General features: G+C 42.7%; 1 protein-coding gene across 1 annotated transcript in view; it reads right to left on the bottom strand.

Moving 5' to 3' along the window:
• The window catches only part of PTPN13 (protein tyrosine phosphatase non-receptor type 13), a 187,154-nt gene that overhangs the window by 96,872 nt on the left and 70,442 nt on the right, over positions 1 to 19,840 (bottom strand). Inside the window, 4 exon segments of the mRNA XM_048509456.1 lie at positions 3,436 to 3,529; positions 10,052 to 10,237; positions 16,196 to 16,261; positions 19,078 to 19,247. Of these exon segments, the coding sequence (XP_048365413.1) occupies positions 3,436 to 3,529; positions 10,052 to 10,237; positions 16,196 to 16,261; positions 19,078 to 19,247 (516 nt within the window).

The following is a 19,840-nucleotide window of genomic DNA, read 5'->3' on the forward strand; positions in this document are numbered from 1 at the left end:
AGTACAACCTATAGCTTCAGGGGAGGAATTCTTATAATTAGGACTGTTAGGATTCTACTTATCAGTTTCTTCCAGCATGGCCAATTGGCCATGCTGGTAGGGGCTGATGGGAATTGTAGTCCATAACATCTGGAGTGCCAAAGGTTCGCCATCACTGACCTATGCCCAGTAAGTCAGAGGCTAGAGTGACCAGCTGTAAAGTGCCCATTCTCCCCCTGCGCCACTTTCCAAAGCCAATATGGCCCCAGGAATTCTCTTTCCCATTTTAGAACTAGATGAACTCTCTGCTGGGGCAGTTGGGCTTTGGAAAATGGCATAGTATGGGGGAGACAAGAGCTCCTCTTTCCCCTACACTGCAGTTCCAAGCAATACCTTCGGGACCGCATCTCCCTGTATTATCCCTTTAGGCCCCTCCGCTCATCGGAGCGGGATCTTTTGGTAATCCCTGACCTGAAAGATGTCCGGCTGGCTTCTACGAGGGCCAGGGCTTTCACTGTCCTGGCCCCAACCTGGTGGAAAAACCTCCCTAATGAGATTAGGGCCCTGCGGGATTTAAATCAATTCCACAGGGTCTGCAAGACTAAGCTATTCCGCCAGGCATTTCCATCGAGCCAGCCAGGCTAGCCTTCATCATAGTTGGCCTCTCTTGCGCATGGGTTTTTGGGTGTTGTTGTTTTACTATACTGTATTTTATCGTATTTATTAGATTTAACTATTTATCTATTCTTGTTTTAAACTATTCTTGTTTTAAAGATATTCTGTTTTTAAGTTTTGTACGCTGCCCTGAGCCCTGTAGGGAATTGGGTGGGATAAGAATGCGAGAATAAATAAATAAAATAAATATTGGGCTCTTGCAAATTTTTAAAACAAACATTAACTGCAGGGATTGTTGGGTCCAGGGAACTATGTATGTCTTGTGGTTTGGTCCTAAGTTCCTTCAGGAGTTTCCTCAGAGAATGGGAATTAGAACCTGGGTCTATTCAGTACCAATCTAAAAACAAAAGTCTTGTCATGACTTCCATTAAGTCCAATCAAAACAACACACAGTGTGCAAAATTTTTTCAAGCTCTTCAGAACTGTTCATCAGGCTGAACACTTAATAGGAAAGCAGGGTTGGGGATGAAAAAAAATCTTGCAGGCCACAGTCTTAAGCCCTCTTTGTCACCATCCTGGGCAACGCAGAATGTTTTTGCTGACTTGAATGGACACAGAACATGACTGTCCGGTATCAGGATGCACCCTTGGGATGCTGGGAACAAGAAGCCAAAAAGGAATCTTCCAGTTGAAAAATAAAACCACCAACATATTATCAAGTGTCTCTCTGAAGCCAAAAGGGATGCAAAAAATCCTTTCCTAAAATGCTCAGATCAACAGAAAAATGTAGGGAAAGTGTGTTGGCCCTTTCCGCACATGCAGCAAAATGCACGTTCAATCCACTTTCAATGCATTTTGAAGTTGGATTTTACTTTGCGGAATGGCAAAATCCACTTTCAAACAATTGTGGAAGTGGACTGAATGTGCATTATTCTCTGTGTGCGGAAGGGGCCAAAGAAAAAATCATCACTACTGAATACGCACTTATCACTATATATCAGTTCTGTAAGAAAGGTACGGATTTCTGAGTACCACACAAATGGGCCATCGAGAGGTACTATATTACTTTCTGTTATCAGAAGCTGATAAACAGCACCTTCTTTTAACTTATATATTTTTTCTGAGAAACCTGTGTTTGCTTTTGAGAAATCAAAACATCCAGTTCAAATTGCTTCTGAAAAGCACATCAACACACAATTGACTCCAAACTGCAACCCACGGGCTGCATCTGTTGTCTCATCTTTAACTCTCTGGAGTTCCTCTCACAGGATTAAAAAACTGCAACATCTCCATAAAATCCCGCCAACGCCCCTCACAAAATGACCTAACAGATTCATCTGTATTAATTCAGCCAAGTAATACTAAAGAGTCTTCAAACATTCCTTGAACTTCGTTCTGATGCAGCGTTCCAATTACGGCTTGCTGAGATGGAAACTTTGAGGGAAGATAATATGCATGAGCATAAAAATGTGATTAGTTTCTATATGGAAAAACAGAGACGAGGGTCAAAGGGGCATTAAAGGGACGGAACTCAATTCTGTCAGGGAGATAAATATAGCTTTTATCCCCAAACTGTCACAGATAAAACACACTGATGGGATGCAGTTACATAACAGCTGATCAATTGCCTTTTGCTGACAAGCAGATACAGCCTCTACAATCAAACCAGTTCCTTCAGAGTAGTTAAAGTGATGTCACTTTAGCAACTCATACTCTCCTCATTTCTGATGCTTCTGTTTTTAAAATATTCTTACCCTTAATTTTCAGATCTTCCGGTTCATTTGTTTCATGACTATGTTTTGAGGGAATTTATTTACGGCACGCCTCACATGATTTTCATAACTGTATATCTGAGCAATTAAATTAAGTGGCATTTACATTATTTGTAGGAATTTTAACAATTGCACTATTTTAGCAATGCTACTCTGTGTACAGCTCCATAATTCAGACATGCAAGTCCTGCTGCAGTGAGCGGGCTATAAATATTCAGCTAAATTGTTTAACATGGCTTGACTTGGGAAGAAAAGAAAAAGAGATAAAATATTCCTAATATTGACTATTCGTCTAAGAAATCTGTCACGAGCCTATAATTGCTTATTATAAGTCTCAACATTTTGAGCATTACACTGTAGTAACAGTTCAACATATCCTGCTTTACTGAATGTTTCATCTTCATGTGGGGTTGTACCCTCAAATATTTGGTTCCAACCAGAACTGGGCCTCAAGCACAGTTTAAATTCATTACCCATCTGGAAGCTCACTTTTAAAAATCCCCAGGACAAACCTGGGAACACCTGTCACTTCTAGATGGGCCCTTGGTACCAACCAGTATAGTAGCTTCACACCTGAGACTAACACCTGTTGGTTATTCCCTCCACTAGTGAAGTTAGGACATTCAAAACTAGATGCAGTGGCTACTCCTGTTTTAGTGGCTACTCCTCCGTGGCTACTCCTGTTTTAGAAAACAGATTTCCTGAAGCTGTTAGGAAGATTTCTATTTTCTTGAAATTTCGTAAATTGTTCAAGACAGATTTATTCGGGAGGACCTTTGGGACTGCCGTTTTGACTTTTAATGACGTAACAATTCGTTAGTTTTTATGCACCGTTGAATCTGATTTCGAAGAAAGGTGGGTTTTAATGCCCTAAATATATACATAATACATTGGAGGCATCGGGTAAAGAAGTAGAATAATCAGCCTTCTGAGGCAAAAACCTGTCAGTCTAGTCAGAAAGTCAGGAGGAGCTCTTACCTCCTTTGCCATATTTATCTGGAAGGCAGAAGATTAAAAAGCAGACGAAATTTCACAAACACGAATACTCCCTTCATTGCCAAACATTTACCTGTGGGAAGACCTTTTCCTCGCAGCCTCTCCCGGATGGCCTGGCTCCTATCAGTCTGCACCTTTCTGTCCCCAACACAGGAAAGCTGATCCACCTGTAGAAAGGGCAGATAAAGCACATCTAGGAGTAAGCCCATCAAATAGGCTTGAGTAGGATCACAAGTAGACCACTTTATGACTGTTCTTCTATTCAAGCCACTACATACGATATTTGGCCAACAGAACTTGTATCATGTTGTTTGGAAGCCAAGGTGAGCCTTAATATTGTGGAGCCAATGACAGAGCTTCGTAGTACGATGACTCATGGCTACGTTAACATGAGCACGACACGCATCTTTGTGCAGATGTCTGCCTGCTTGATAGCCTGGGCCGTAACTGTACTTAGGAGTCTATATTCCCTAATTTAAACAAACAGAACAGTAAGTAGTGCAATTATTTGATCTTATCAGTAGCATGTCTCCACCATGTAATTTCCAAGGCAAGACACTGCAGGCAAAAATTCATTCCAGTTTCTCTTCAGTGAATTGTTGTCAATGTAAGTTTAAGATAGTGATATAGAGTGAGAACAGAACTCTGATGATATCAATTGAAGTATCTGAGTACACTTATTAGATAGAATTCATATAGAAAAAGGATGCGGGTCAAAGTATTGCTCATTATTAATTAATTTGGAAGAACTGTTTCCTACAATTACTGCAGTTGTGAGGTTAAGGCACCGACTTGGTTTGAGGCTGAAGCAACAAAGAAAAAGAAAAGAAGAGGAAAAGGACCTCCTTTAAGGTGAATGTTACAATCCCAGCTTCAATTAATCAAAATAAGCCGCTAACATTATAAGCAGGCACACTTGAAGCCACCTAGAAAGTGGACAAGGGCAATAGAAGGGATAAGAAAACAGTGGACTGTTTAGACAGAAAAATATTTTTGTTAGCTTCCAGTCAGGATTGTCTGAAAGGAAAAGCAAGGGTAGCCCTTGAAAAGCCCAGTTCTACAATACTGGTGGACTAGAAAGAATGAAAACCAGTAATATTGATAGGACTGTAAGTCCAGATGGCAAGCAGAAGATGGAAAAGGCATCAGCCAATGACAACCTAGACCCCATCATTGTGAAAGAGAGGGTCGAATGCATACTGCACGTTGGTCTAACAGAACTTGTCAGTCTGTTCAAAGTAAGTGATGTTTGCCATGATGTTTTGGAGGACTTTAGAGAATCACTGATACAGAAGGGGAAATTCTATGTGTAGAAAGTCCTGGCCTAGCATCAGATAATTAGCAGGTGCTTGAAAAGACATTCCCGAGTCCCTGGAGACCTAAACATTAGGAAAAACTTTCTGTCAGTAAGGGCTGTTCTGTTCAGCAGGAATTCACTACCCCAGAGTGTGGTGGAGTCTCCTTCTTTGGAGGTTTTAAAACAGAGGCCGGATGGCCATCTGTCAAGAGTGCTTTGATTATGTGTCCCTGCATTGCAGGGGGTTGGATTTGATGGCCCTTGTGGTATCTTCCAACTCTATGATTCTACTGCTGTGCCCAACAATCTTGGTACTGAATCTTCTTTTTACTAATTCTCTCTCAGGCAGGATTTCCAAACACAAGATGTGACTTGCATAATTTAAGGAGATGCTACTTGTTGGACTAGGACTGGACAAACTCTGTATACCACCAGATAATTTGAGAACATAGGGACAGTCTTGCTGGATCAGAACAAAAGTTCACCCATCCCAGAAGTTCACAGGCAGCGATGGTCAGCCAGATGCTTCCAGACACCTTCAAGTAAGACGTGAAGACAATACTTCCGCCTCTGGCCTGTTGTCTAGCCTCAACATCTGGTATTTACAGTGTTATATTGCCTCTAAACATGGATTTCTATTCAGTTATCAGGTCTGATAGCCATCAAAGGACCTATCCATCATCAAACTGTCTAATCCAGTTGAGCTAGTGGCCGTCACTATAATCTGTGGCAGGAAATTGCATAAAGTGTTTGCAGAATGTGAGAACCTGTGCCAGCAAGCCTATTGTTGTGCTCAGGTAAACCGGCGACTACAGAATGAAGCAACATTTTTCTCAGTGTTTTGTGCAAAGTGCCGCAGCCCATTTATACACAAAACAAATTTGCTGGTGGGAAGGCAGCAAGACTCAAGTGAGCTATGCAGCAGGATCAAAATTTTAGCACAGTCACTATACAGAAAAGCAGAATTCAGGAACCTGTACGTATAGTGCACATGTGCACAATTTCTTTTATTTTGCTTAATTAAGTCTGCCAGGTTTACTATTTGCATAATTTATTTCAGCTTGGATGGTTATGAGGAGTAAGCAGAAAATAAATAAAAGCAACACACCCTACCACTTCCAGACATTGGCCACCCACATTCTAGAGTATCTTATTTTTTAAAAAAACTTAACTAATTTTATCCATGTAAAAACATACTTAAAAGTGCAGAAAATTATAAAAAATTAAATCACACAGTATAACAAACAAAATAACAATAAAATGGATCTCAATGGTCATATAGATGTAATACAAATTCAAGAATCTTCCATCTTACTTATTTCACCTAACTTTCTGCTATTTATCTATTTATCTATTTATCTATTCATTCATTCATTCATTCATTCATTCAAATTTAATATACCGCCCCATCCCTGAAAGGCTCTTTCAAATAATACCCATTGGTATATATCAAACAATTACTTTCAGCCTTAACTACTTACATATTAGTAGCATATTAACATATTTAGTTCCTCTGAATCTAATTTTAATTGCTATTATTGTTATTTTAATTCTGTTTGATATCACAGCTGCCAGTTCTTTAGCTGGTTTTTGGTTTTTCATTACAGCTCAAATGTCAGGGATGCACCTAGTTGATTGACATGCATTCCTAGCCCGATGTAGTTGTTACAAAATATATTACCAGGGATTATATCTAGTTGATTGAGATACATTCTCTAGTAATATATTTTGTAACAACTATGTCGGGCTAGGAACGCATCTCAATCAACTAGGAGCATCTTTGACACCCAGAGGCCTAGGACATTGTAATGTACTGACTTAGTATTGTGCGGATCCCAGCAGGGCTGCCTTTTTAATATTACAGATGTTGACTGTGTTTTTGGAATGGTGCCAAGAGTGCCAATTACCACTGGGATGACCTCAGCGGGTTTGTGCCAGTTTCTGAATCTCAATTTTCAAATCATGATATTTAGTGACCTTTTCATGTTCTTTTTCATTGACCCTGCTGTCTCCAGGTATTGCTCTGTCAAGGATGGTCACTTTCTTATCCTCAATCACTGTGACGTCCAGTGTGTTAATCGCCAACACTTTGTCCATTTGGATTCGAAAGTCCCACAAAATCGTAACCTTCTTGGGTTCTGTGACTTTCTCTGGGCAATGTTCTCACCAGTCCAGATGTAATCCTTGCATTAATTCCAATGGATCATCTTGGTCACTGAGTTGTGACTCTGTACTCATTCTGGACGATCTTCCTGCAGCAGCTGAGAATGCGGCCTACAGTTACGTCAATCACATGCTCAGCTGCTGCAAAAAGATTATTATTTTTACTAAAGTAATTGATTCAGCAACATAAAAAAATACAATTCCCACTTCTCATCAAACTCATGTTCTGATTGTCAATCTAGAGCCCTGCCAGAAGGATGGGAACTGTAATCCATAACATCTGGAGGGCTGCGAGTTTGACATCTATGATCTAGAGCAGCCATTCTCAACCAGGATTCCCTGGTACCCTGGGATGCCGTGAGCATGTCCCAGGGGTACCGCGGCAACACTACCGCCCCCCCCCCCTCATTTTTGTGATGTCTCCCACCGGCGCCAGCAAGGACATGGAGCTTGCCCATGGGGCAGGGCCAGCCACAAGGTCAGCAGCCCCCCCCCCAGTGCTACCCTTCACCCTGGGAGGGGAAGGTGGGGGTGTGTGGCAAGCAGGGGCGGTGGGAGGGGAAGGTGGAGGGTGGCGGCAGGGGTACCGTGAGATATAACGAGTGAAGTCAAGGGTACCCTGACTTCGAAAAGGTTGGGAAACACTGATCTAGAGTATCATCACTGTCATGTGGGTTACCTTCAAGGTAAGTAATCAAGGTTCGTTCTCGCTCTGACAGGGAGAACATCTTCAAATGGGACACCCAAAAGCTGCGTCTTTCTGAGTGGGTTGGGAGTTCTTATGCATCTACAGCATTCTGTAACACCCCCACCCCCCCCAAATCCAAATGCTGTGTCTGCTGAGGAAATATCTTGTAATGTCTTATGGACATGGAGACTGAAGACCATGTGGCGGAATGGCAAACATCTTCAAATGGGACACCCAAAAGCTGCGTCTTTCTGAGTGGGTTGGGAGTTCTTATGCATCTACAGCATTCTGTAACATCCCCCCCCCCCCATCCAAATGCTGTGTCTGCTGAGGAAATATCTTGTAATGTCTGATGGACATGGAGACTGAAGACCTGAAGATGTGGCGGAATGGCAAATTTCTCCCACTGATGCTTGTCTGTGTACAGCGGCATTGGCAGCGGCACTTCTTACTCAATTTATCATCAAGCCCGTTGGTGCCTGTAAATTGCTGGATCCATATGCTTGCATGATGCACTGTTCTATCGCATCGCCAATGGATGCTCTGGACCTTTTTTCCCTTGGGGTGCACTGGCTTAGGGCAAAAAAGGGAAGGTGGAGTTCCTGTTCCTTGTGAAGTTTGGAGTTGGCCTTGGGAATGGAGGTTGACCTTAGAATGGCCTTAGGGCTATTTTATCTTTGTGAAAAACACACAGCTCCTGTCTGATGGAAAGAACTCCCAGCTCTGATACCTGGCTGAAGTGACCACTATCAGGAAGAGCCCCTTCATCCTTAACCACTTCAAGGGTATTTGTCTTAAGGGCTCAAACAGGGCTTCAGTTAGTGCCAACAGAACCATGTGCAGTCACCAGGATGGAAATCTATGAACTGTGGAAGGAGTGACCTGTGCCCTACCTTTTAGAAAGGCTCAGACATGAGGATATGTTGGTGTGGGCGAGTCAGCTATCTGTGGTAATACTGTGGCAATTGCTGCCACCTGTCTGTACAAGGTGGAGGACCTGAGATTTTGCCTGACTCCTTCCTGAAGGAATCCTAGAACCTGGCTCAGCCCTGGATTGAGTGGATCGATCTTTTTACGAGCACACCACCTGGTGAATGCCTTCCAGGAAGTATGATATATGCAGAGTGGATGGTCTCCAGCAGGCCATGATGCTGTCTATGATCTCCTTGTCACAGCCTAGTTCTATAAGTCTTTGCCTCTCCTTTGCCATGTGGCCAAACAGAACCATTCTAGTCATGGGTCTTACTACATGGCTGGGCCCTAGTAGAGAAGGTAGGAGACTAGAGGTGGTCTCTACAGTTTCTTCACAGTGCCACATTGAGAAACAGTGCTCAGAAGAGCCACCGGGTATGTCAAAGAGGCACATTTGGCTCCTGAGCTGCTGGGGCCCCTTCCACGCATGCAGAATAATGCACTTTCAATCCACTTTCAATGGACTTTGCAGCTGGATTTTACTGTGCGGAATAGAAAAATGCACTTGCAAACCATTGTGAAAGTGGACTGAAAGTGCATTATTCTGCATGTGCAGCAGTGGCTTGAGTTTCACTGGTCTAATCAATCACATATTCTGGCTGATAGTTTCAGAGGGTAGCCATGTTGGTTTGCAGTGGGAGAATAGCACCTTAGAAACCAAGTTCAGTATCACCTTAGAAACCAAAAAGATTTTGGGATATCAGCTTTCACGGATTAAGGAAACTTTAACTCTCAAAAGCTGATACCCCTAAAATCTTGTTGGTCTCTAAAGTACTACTGGACTTGAATCTGGATATTCTGGCTGCGAGTCTGTTCTGTGAGACAGGAACTAGGAAATTCAAATACGTAACCAATCTTCTCTGGAATAACGAATCGGCGGGGAATGCTAAACACAATGGGTTGCTTCTGTAAACAGAACGAGAGAGCTTTCAGGGTCATCATTTGATGCAGTGCGAGAGGCTATAGCCAGAAGGGGGGAAATCAGCAGAAGCCTCACTCCCTCGTGCTCTTATTGTGATTGTGACAGTAAGTGCCACAGTCAGAGTAAAAGCTTACACAAGGAAAAATGTATGTCTCTGATGCCTGTTCCCATCACCTCCCATGATGACCCTCCAGACTTGCTTTTTGGGGGAATACAGAGCTGTAATAGGATGGAGTAAAAAGCCTCTCTGCACATTCAATCCCCAATCTAGAACATAAATTTTAAACTTTTATATGTTTATGTTTATATATGTTTTATATTGTTCACCGCCCTGAGCCCTTTGGGGATAGGGCGGTATATTAAATCAAATAATAAATAAATAAATAAATTTGACATGCTCCTTCTTCAATTTGTGCAAAATGCCCACAATAACAATAACTATGCGGATGATAAAAGGCCACAGTCAAAGAGACCAGGAAAATCTTTCACATACACTCCAAGAGAAACAACCTTCCAGGTGGCAGAAACAACATTTCCTTCGTAGATGTTTCTTTAAGGATGGCTGAGAAGACAGCACAAATTCGTCCGATTCTTCTCAACTGCTTGCCCAATGTGAATTATTGCTCAACTTGTTTTTATACACTTACCCCAGATAAACTTCCCAGAACCAGTTTCACCAAGTGCTTCACATATGAGAAGGAAGGTGCACAGTTACTATTCCGCACATGGGCACTGCAAGCGTCCAGAACAGTTCGGACAGACAAGCGGGCGTAAACGACATCTTCGCACATCCCAAGCAGTATGCTGTTTAAATGGTCTCCAAGTTTGATAGGCTGGTTTTTTCAGAAAAGAAAAGTGCAGAAACATCCAGTTAATATAACAACGTGAGCAGGCATCTTCTTGTACTCCCAATAAAATGTACGAATGGTTGAAAATATGGCAGGAGGCTGACTTCAGGAGTCTAAATGCAGCTCCAGACAGAATAATCAAGAGTATTAACAATTTTTTTTGTTATTGGTTCTAAAACCATCATCCTTTTCCGACATAGTTACAGCATTTGTTTATTTGTTTATTATTATAGTTATAGCATTATTGTTTATATACAAGCAATAAATAATGTTGCTCAAGAGCATAGGTGTCAAACTCGTGTCCCTCCAGATGTTGTGGACTACAGTTCCCATCATCCCCTGCCAGCATCACGCTGGCAGGGGATGATGGGAATTGTAGTCCATAACATCTGGAGGGGCGCGAGTTTGACACCTATGCTCAAGAGGACACACACACAAACACACACAAAATAAGAACAGAAAAACACTCTGAAACTATAAAATCCACAAGAGAATCAACCATAGTAACAGATCAGCAACCACTTGACAGCAAGTATCATCAAGATGCAGTTGAATTACAATGACCTTGTGGGGTTTTCAAAGCAAGTGGTAGTTTGCTGTTACCTGCCTCTGCATACTGGCCCTGGACTTCCTTGGTGGTTTCCCCTCCTTAGCTTCTGAGATCTGACGAGATCGGCCTCGCCTGAGCCAACCAAGTCAGGGTACCTGGTTACATTTAAGTCTTGTTTCGAGTTACCTAAAAATATGTGGGATAAAATAATGTTTCCCCCATTCCCCATTCCTGAGTTTGCAGTACTAAATAGACATAAAGGTCAGGAGCCTGTACTAGAAAAGGGGGAAAGTTCCACTTTGCCAAGAATACAGCTGATCACAGAAATCCAGACAGGGTCTCTGATAAGTAGGTAAACGGAGGCTTTTTTCAATAATACGTTCTTAAGTAGAACCCTCAAGGCCTATTTGCACTTGCATATTAACCACCTGATAACTTTCTGACGAATGCACAAACGTCCGTACTGAAACGAGAGCCAAACTAGATGTGACAGAACCCTCAGGTCCAACACAAGGACTCTGCCGCCATATGAAAGCCTAAAAAGGGCCATTTCCAGCAGGACAAAGCACGCTTGTTTTCCCCGTGCCTGTTGAAGTGCTCCCCCACGGCCATTCTGGCCCGTGAAAAGCTATGTGTGGGGGAACAACAGTGCCTTGTTCGGCCACGCTGCCCCTCGTGGAATTTTTAATTGGCCCATTTCAAGCTTTAAAATGGCAACAGTGCCCCTGTGTTGACATGAGGACACTGTCACATCGAGTTTATCCCAAAGAGAAAAGGGTGGTACAGAAGTCATACCTCTGGCAACTAAACTGTGATGCACACGCACGTCATCACGATAGTTAAAAGGTAATGGATACGTCCATGAGAACAAATCCCATCCACATGAGGTTCTCCGCAACACTACTAGCAAAGAATCAGAACTGAGGTAACAAACTGACCAGATGGCTAGAGCCAGCCTTGTCTTGTAAATATCTGGCAACACCCGTATGGCTGGGAACTTTGCTTTTTTTCCTGTATTACTAGTCAATCATGTTGTATATTCTTCTTGAAAAACACGCACACACTCCAGGGTGTTCACCCTCTGTGGCACTGTTACTTCCCAGTTCCCACAGGCATTTGGATTTCAGCTTGTGTAGTTTATCGTCAACTTTCGTAGTGGGTGGTTATCTTCTGATGACATGTCCTGTCGTGCACTGCTCGCATCTTTTAGCAGTTAAAATATTTTTAAAAACTTTTACTCTGTTTGTTCAACAGCAGCGGCGTAAAAAAAAAGTCAGAAGAAAAGACAACCCAGTCTTTCCAGTGCTGTTGGTTTTTATCCTGTTACCCTACTGATATATTCTCACTTGGCACCGAGTAATATTATACATTATATTAAAAGGTACTGTACGTGGTTCAGATCACTATGTCTCAAAAAGGATATTGTAGTATGGCAAAAGCTGAGGAACAAAGGCAACCAAAGGATCAAGATGCTGAAAGAAATACCTACAAGAAATGGCTAAAGACTTTTGGGGGGGGAGAAGTTTAGAAAAAATAAAACTGAAGCCTAACGGCTCCTTAACTGTGCGATTCAAAAAAGGGGGTGGCGAAACCGCATTGAAAGTAGCGCGACCCCTGTGCTGGCGCCATTGCCGCCATTGCCGTGCAAAGTGGCATGGATGCTGGTACAGAGACACTTACTTCCAGACGTTTGCCTCCATGCCTTCACTTCTGCATTGTAGGGGCCTGCACTGGTGTGGAGGGTGTGTGTGTGTTTTGGGGGTGTTCCTGGGGGCAGAGCCAACTTTAGTTGCCTTCCAGTGGAGTTTCAGCCTGGAAACGCCACCTTTTGTGGCACAGACTTACAACATCAAAAAGTGTGGCATTAAGTAATTCCTGAGGCTGGACTTCCCCAGGAAAGATGAGAATTTTCTCCTTCTCCCCCCAGACCCATGATACCAATTGCCTCTTTGGAGGTGGAACTTCAGCACTGCCTCCAGCTGCTGCTATACTCCCACCCCCCTGTGCATTAGGCTGCTTATAGTAACAAAACTGTCCCAGCATAAGCTTTTCAAGAGTCCATCAGATGCATACAATTATTCTATATGACAAGCAGGTGTGGGGAGATGTTACAATTCAAAACAACAGCCAATCAGAGAGAAACCATCCATACTGAGTTGATTCCTTGTAGAAGATGCGTAGAATAAGATAAACATAATTAACTTTAATCAAGGAAGGTGCAGTTTAACATATGATAAGCAGAACTAATTAACATATATAAAAGGTGGGTCACGCTGAATTCTAATTCAGCACTTTTGCACTGGATTCTCTGAAGTCTTTTTGGTAGAACAACTAAGCTGTAGATGTTGGAAGATTACAATGGTTTGCAGTTTATAGTATCAGATTTCCAGGTAGACATGATAGAGAGTTGTACAATTATGCAGGAAGTAGGTAGAAACACTTTTTATCCTTCCCACATTATACTAGGTCTCATAAACACCCATTGAAGCTGATTGGCAACAGATTCAGAATAGATAGAAAGAAATACTTAAGAAGCAATCCTAAATAGGCCTACATAGAAACCTACACAAAATGTTCTTGGGATGGCCCTATTATTAACTTAACAAGTAATCCCCTTCGGGGATAGGCGGCCTATAAGTTTAATAAAATAAATAATAAATAAATAAATCACTGCCGGAGGATGTAGTAACTGTCTTTAGGTTAACTGCCTTTATTAATTTTTTGACAGAGATATAATTGTTTTATTACAGCTAACAGAATATTTGCAAAATATTCAGCATTAAAAAAAAGCAGAGAAGACATCTTTAACAGAATGTACAAAAACGGTCAACAAAATTACGAAACGTCCATCTGGCAGACAATCTTGAAATTATGTTGATTAAACAATGAACAGATAAAAGGTTTAAACCATTCATCGCCATCCAGCTCAAAAAAGGGCACCGTATAGAATCTACTTTCTTGACATATTTGTCAAGTGATAAGTCTAACCAAACAAATTCCTTTTCAGTATCTTTAAGGGGGAAATAGATAAATTCATGGCAGTCCATCAATAGCTATTAATCACAATGACCTTCTGAATACCAGAGAGACAAGAGAAGGTTTTGACCTTTCTACCTGGCTTGCAAGGTGTTCTGAATTAATCTGCGTGAAACAAGGTGGACCATTGGTCTGATCCATCCTGACTCCACTTACATTATGAAGGTATCTCTCAGCATGTACAGAACACTACTTTCTCATCCGATGTGCACAGTGTCTATCTTCACACTCGTAGAATTTAGACTCGGGGCTTTCTTCCCGGGCAGATATTATATCAGGGCTTGTATGCAAGCCCGAGATCCAGAAACGTTGTTTTTAGAAACTCATTTATTTATTATTTAAGATGAAGAGTTTGGATTTATATCCAACCTTTCTCTCCTGTAAGGAGACTCAAGGTGGCTCACAAGCTCCTTTCCCCTCTTCTCACCACAACAGACACCTTGTGAGGCAGGTGGGGCTGAGAGAGTTTGGAGAGAACTGTGACTAGCCCAAGGTCACCCAGCAGAAATGTAGGAGTGCAGAAGCATAAGCATTTATTGTCATTGTGCACGCACAACGAAAATTTACAGCAGCATTCCTCGATGCACACAATTTCAGACTCATATCCCATCCTCACTGTCCCCTTCCTCCACCCATCCCTATACAGCCCCAAACACATCAACACGAAGCCACGGAGTTCAGCATCGCCACAGCTCTAGAGTAGAAGCTGTCTCTAAGCTTCTTTGTCCTAGTTTTGATAGACCTGTATCGTCTGCCAGATGGTAACAGTTCAAAAAGAGAGTGTGCTGGATGAGATGGATCTCTCAGAATATTTTGGGCTTTCTTTAGGCTTCGGGAATTATAGAGTTCTTCCAAGGAGGGGAGAGGGCAGCCGATAATCCTCTGCGCAGCAGTGATCACCCTTTGGAGCGCCTTCCTATCTGCCACTGTGCAACTGGAGAACCATACACAGTTGCAGTAGGTTAAGACACTCTCTATAGCACAGCGGTAAAAGGACACCAGGAGTTTTCCATTCAGTTGTTGTTTCCTTAACAGTCTCAGATAGTACAGTCTTTGTGGGCCTTCTTAACCACCACGGCAGTCTGTACACCCCAGGTCAAGTCCTCTTTAATCATAACGCCCAGAAACACAATTGGTTCACCAAATAAGCCTCTGCCACTCAGGTGGAGGAGTGGGGAATCAAATCCGGTTCTCCAGATTAGAATCCACCTGCTCTTAACCACTACACCATGCTGGCACTACACTACGCTGGTAAAAATACTGACATCCCAGCTAGCCATAGTCTGCCCAAGGAGGCTTTCAATGGTATCATTACAGGAATTTTATTAAAAGTTTAGTTAAAACCCTTTTATTAAGAGCTTCCCTAAACATCAACAGAGATTAAGCTTTATGTGCATCCTTCGGCAGAGTATCAACCGTTACCTCAAAAAAGTCCCTGTTTCCCTAGACCATAGGTGTCAAACTCACAGCCCCCTGATAGTTATGGACTACAGTTCCCATCATCCCCTGCCACCATCATGCTGGTCCATAACATCTGGAGTTTGACACCTGTGCCCTAGACAATGTTCTGCATCTAAAAGCTTTTTGAACATTTTGAAGTTCATAACATTTGAGATCATTTGTGGACTCATGCTAAACTTTATGCAGGTGTGCTACACCTGACCATGCCCAGGTACTTTCAACATGGTTCCTTGATCTGATCCAAAAGAATCTAATACTTCATGAAGACGGAGGGATTATGGTTTTCCAGGGTCTCAGGCAGAAGTTTTTCACATCATTTACAGTGGATGCTTTCAACGGGAGATGCTGGGGACTGAAGCCGGACCTTGTGTGTGCAAAGTAAATAATCTGCCACGGAGTAGTGACCCCTCCCATATTACAGGTAGGAGGCGGGGTACTCAACCTCCTTATTCTGTGACTTGCAACTGCCATTCCATGAACGGCTGTCTTCCCTATCCAACGCCCCTTCTGCACATGCAGAACAATGCACATTCAATCCACTTTCACAATTGTTTGAAAGTGGATTTTGCTATTCCGCCCAGTAAAATCCAGCTTCAAAATGAACTGAAAGTGGATTGAAAATGCATTATTCTGCATGTGCGGAAGGGGCCTAACTCTCGCTGTGCATTTGCTTTTTTTGTTTTGGTGCGCGTGTGCTTTGCATACCTGAAATCTGAGCTACGAGGGAAGTGTTTTGGGAAGGAAGTTGCTCTCACCACCACGTCTCCTCTACAGTCTGCCTAATGCCCAATACCAAATTGTAAGCAGAGAAGCTGTAACCAATGCAAAGGAATGGTAACATATCGCTCTGGTCCCATCACAGTAATGTAAGCTGGTAACAATCTTTTACTACTTACTTGGCTTTGTGGAACTTCATAGTCGGCTCCCCAATAAAGTGTCATCCCGAGAGAATAAACATGAATCTGCAATGCAACAAGAGACATTTGTGGAGCTGATGGAGTAACAAATCATTTGGAAAGATGTTTATGGCGGCAGGGGGAGTGATACACGATGGAACCCTGCTGGACCCACAGGAATGATCCCAATAAGACTTATGGTCTCCCGAAGACCTTGTTATGGAAAACAGCTGTTGCAGAAAGTGATTTCTTATGTAAACATTTAAGTGAATTGGCAAGTGAATCTCTTCTGAATGAACGCACAGGACTGATCGCTTGGCTCTTAGCTGCTTATTACACTGTTTACGGCTCCTTTCAAAAAATGAGGTGATTTCGCAACTCACAGTTTGTTAAATGAGCCAAAATTGTATTTCGGGCAACATCAAAGTTGATACAGTGACTTTAAAAAGGGAAGTCTGAATTCAGCAAGTAAACAACCAGGCATTGTTTTTATGTGTCCTACTGCGTGACCGGGAATTTATCACTGAATACATCACTTCTTAGGGTTAGGAATGAAGTCATAACCCAGAGTCTCAATGTAACCTGGTCATTGTTCTTTAGGAGGTCATCAAAAAATGAGAATTTGTTTCCATCTCAGGACTTGGCCAGGACACACTTAGCTTTCAGGAGCAGGATCTGAATATGAAAGCAAATTCTCATTCAAAAGACCTCTTGGCGCCTTATGATTAAATAAAAAATACTGACAACCAGAAGAAATTAGCAGGAACACAGCGTACTTGACTGCGAAGTATTAAGCGATGGACTTGCTTTGTAATTACAATACTAATCCTGGCATTGTGTAGTGCATTTATCTTAAATTTGGCAGCTCTTGTAATTTAGAAATGGCTCTTTTCTTTTTTTAAATCTATTTGTCAGCTCTGAACTCCCCATTTGGTCTGAAATCTTTACTCTCAGGAAAAGTTAAGAGGCAACTAAAATATAAGTGATTAGGAAAGCCCTTGAATATGAAAGGGCTCTTTTCTATTCCAGTTCTTCTCTTTTTCTTCAATCAACGGTTGTGTGAACACAAAGCAGGCAGGCAAAACTGAACAGAGTTCTGTTGCCATTCTAAAGTACTCCACACCCTAACAGGATTGATAGAATGGAGATAATAGGAGTGGGCCTGACACAGCTCAGATTGCTCCCTTATGGCCTTTCCGTGGACAGCCAGTGGCTGGGGTGCCTGTCTTCACATGAAGGCGCCTCTTTTTTCTTCCTTGCCTGCCTTTTTCAGTCAGGTAGGACCAACACCCCCCACCCCCGGCCATGATACGGCCCATTTTCCCTGCATGGCTCCGCAGATGGGAGCGGGGGAAGGGTTTTTCGAGAATTGCAATTTTCACGATTCTCTTGTTTTAACGCATCTCACAGCCATGGCCGTTTGCTCAGCCACGGCTGCAAGGCACATTAACACAAAAGAATCACATATAATGCAATTCTTCAAAAGCCCAGATTTGGGAGGGGAACATGGAGCGAATCTGCGTTAGGATCAGGATCCGTGCAAAGTTTCCCCCAAACCCGGGTTTTTTATCGGTGTTATCCCAGTTTAATTGGTCCATGCTGAAAGGGCCAGAGTGAAAACATACAAAATCACATATTTCCATTCCGTATTTCTTAATTAATACAGAACACTTGTCACTCCATGGCTCCATATCAATTCATAGTTGAAGGATGGGGTGGGAGGGAACCCTCAATATCAGCTACTCTGTAGCCATGAAGGAAGGATTGCCAGTAATGGCTAACTGATCCAGGGGTTACCACGCACTAGGTTGGATCCTGTGGAGGGTTTCTGCAAATGGAATGGGAAGGCAATTGTTGCCAATAACCTCTGCCACTGGAGACCCCAGATTTTCCCCTCACGTTGTGAGCTACCCAGTCGCCTAGGAGCAGTATTCAATGTGTGTTGGAGATTCCATGTCTGTTGGGTTAGGGCAATGTACTGTAGTGGTTTTGGACTGGGATCTTGAAAACCCAGTATCAAATCCCACTAGGCCAAGAATATTTGCTGGGGTAACCTTGGGCCAGTTTAATCTACATGACAAAATTGCTGTGGAGATAAAATGGAGAAGAGCTGGGTGTATGATACCTTGGGTTCCCACTGGGAAGGTAAATAGGAAATAAATAAATATGTAAGTAAGTAAGAGACAGGTGTTTAGAGCTGAATGCCCACTGCCCATTTAATGGAGAAACTTCAGAGCAGCTACACAAGAAACTATGGGTAGTTCTAGCTAAATTCAGAGCCCTTCAGAGCCCTTCGGGGACAGGGCAGTATAGAAGCCTAAAGTATAAATAAATAAATAAATAAATAAATAAATAAATAAATGAATGAATGAATGAATGAATGAACGAATGAACGAATGAACGAATGAATGAATTCCAAAGTTTAACAACAGAAGTATTACAGTAATTTTTAGCAGGGGCAAAAGTACATACACACACACACTTCATTTATATCCTTCCTTTCTCCCCAGTAGGGACTCAAAGAAGCTTACATTGTTTGCTTGTCTTCCATTTTAGCCTCACAACAACCCTGTGAGATATGTTCAGCTGAGACTGTATGACTGGGCCAAGGTCACCCAGCAAGGTTCCATGGCAGAGTGGGGATTCGAACCTGTGTTTTCCTGGTCCTAGTCTGCCATTCTAATCACTGTACCACACTGACTCTTCACTGATAGTCCTGTCACAGCAGAAATAAAACAGGGATTTTTCTTGAGTTGGATATATGAGAAGGGATGCAGGATAACACACACATCTTCAGTTTTGCATAAAACTGAAAACACACACAATTATATATTTAAGGAGTATTTCCCTAAGAAAGTGCCGAAGAGGAGAAATTATTATACCTTTTCAACATCAGAGAGAGAGGATAGTGGCTGATTTTGGAGCACTTCTGGCGCTGTGAATGCTCGCAGGTCTTGGTTAGGAACATTTTCATCTGTAAACGATACACTTCCAGATGGAAGCAGCAGTAAAGACCAGGGAGAAATGATGAAGCCCAGCGCAGCGGGGTCAGCTGTAGTTGAGAGGAGGAAAACAGATAAAATAGCAAATCAAAAATTCATGGAATATACTCATTCAACAAAGAAAATAAAATCCGAAAGAGTGAAAAGGACAGTCTCCAATAGAAAGAACATTCACATTTAAAACTCCTTAAATGACTCTCATTTTAATTATCGACAAAAATGAAATGAAAGAGTGGTCAATTGCACAAATGAAAAACTGTAGATTTCTGTCCCTCACTCTTAACAGGAACTTTGGATTTTTAGGTTCCAATATCTGGTGAAAGTACTATGTCCAAATCTGGACTCAGACCACCAGACTCTAGTTCAGCGATTCCCAACCAGGGTTCTGTGGTAACCTGGGATGCTGTGAGCATGTCCCGGGGTTACCGCGGCAATGCTACCGGCCCCCCTCACTTTTGCAGTGTCTCCCACCGGCACCAGCAAGGACATAGAGCTGGCCCAGGGAGCAGGGCCTGCCACAAAGTCAGCAGTCACTCCCCCACCCCCAGGTGCTTCCCTTCACCCTGGGAGGGGAAGGGGAGGGTGGCAAGCAGGGGCACTGGGAGGGGAAGGTGGGGGGATGGCAGGGGTACCCCGGAGCCCC

The sequence above is a fragment of the Sphaerodactylus townsendi genome, linkage group LG10, assembly GCF_021028975.2.
Source record: "Sphaerodactylus townsendi isolate TG3544 linkage group LG10, MPM_Stown_v2.3, whole genome shotgun sequence".
NCBI classification, from domain to species: Eukaryota; Metazoa; Chordata; class Lepidosauria; order Squamata; family Sphaerodactylidae; genus Sphaerodactylus; species Sphaerodactylus townsendi.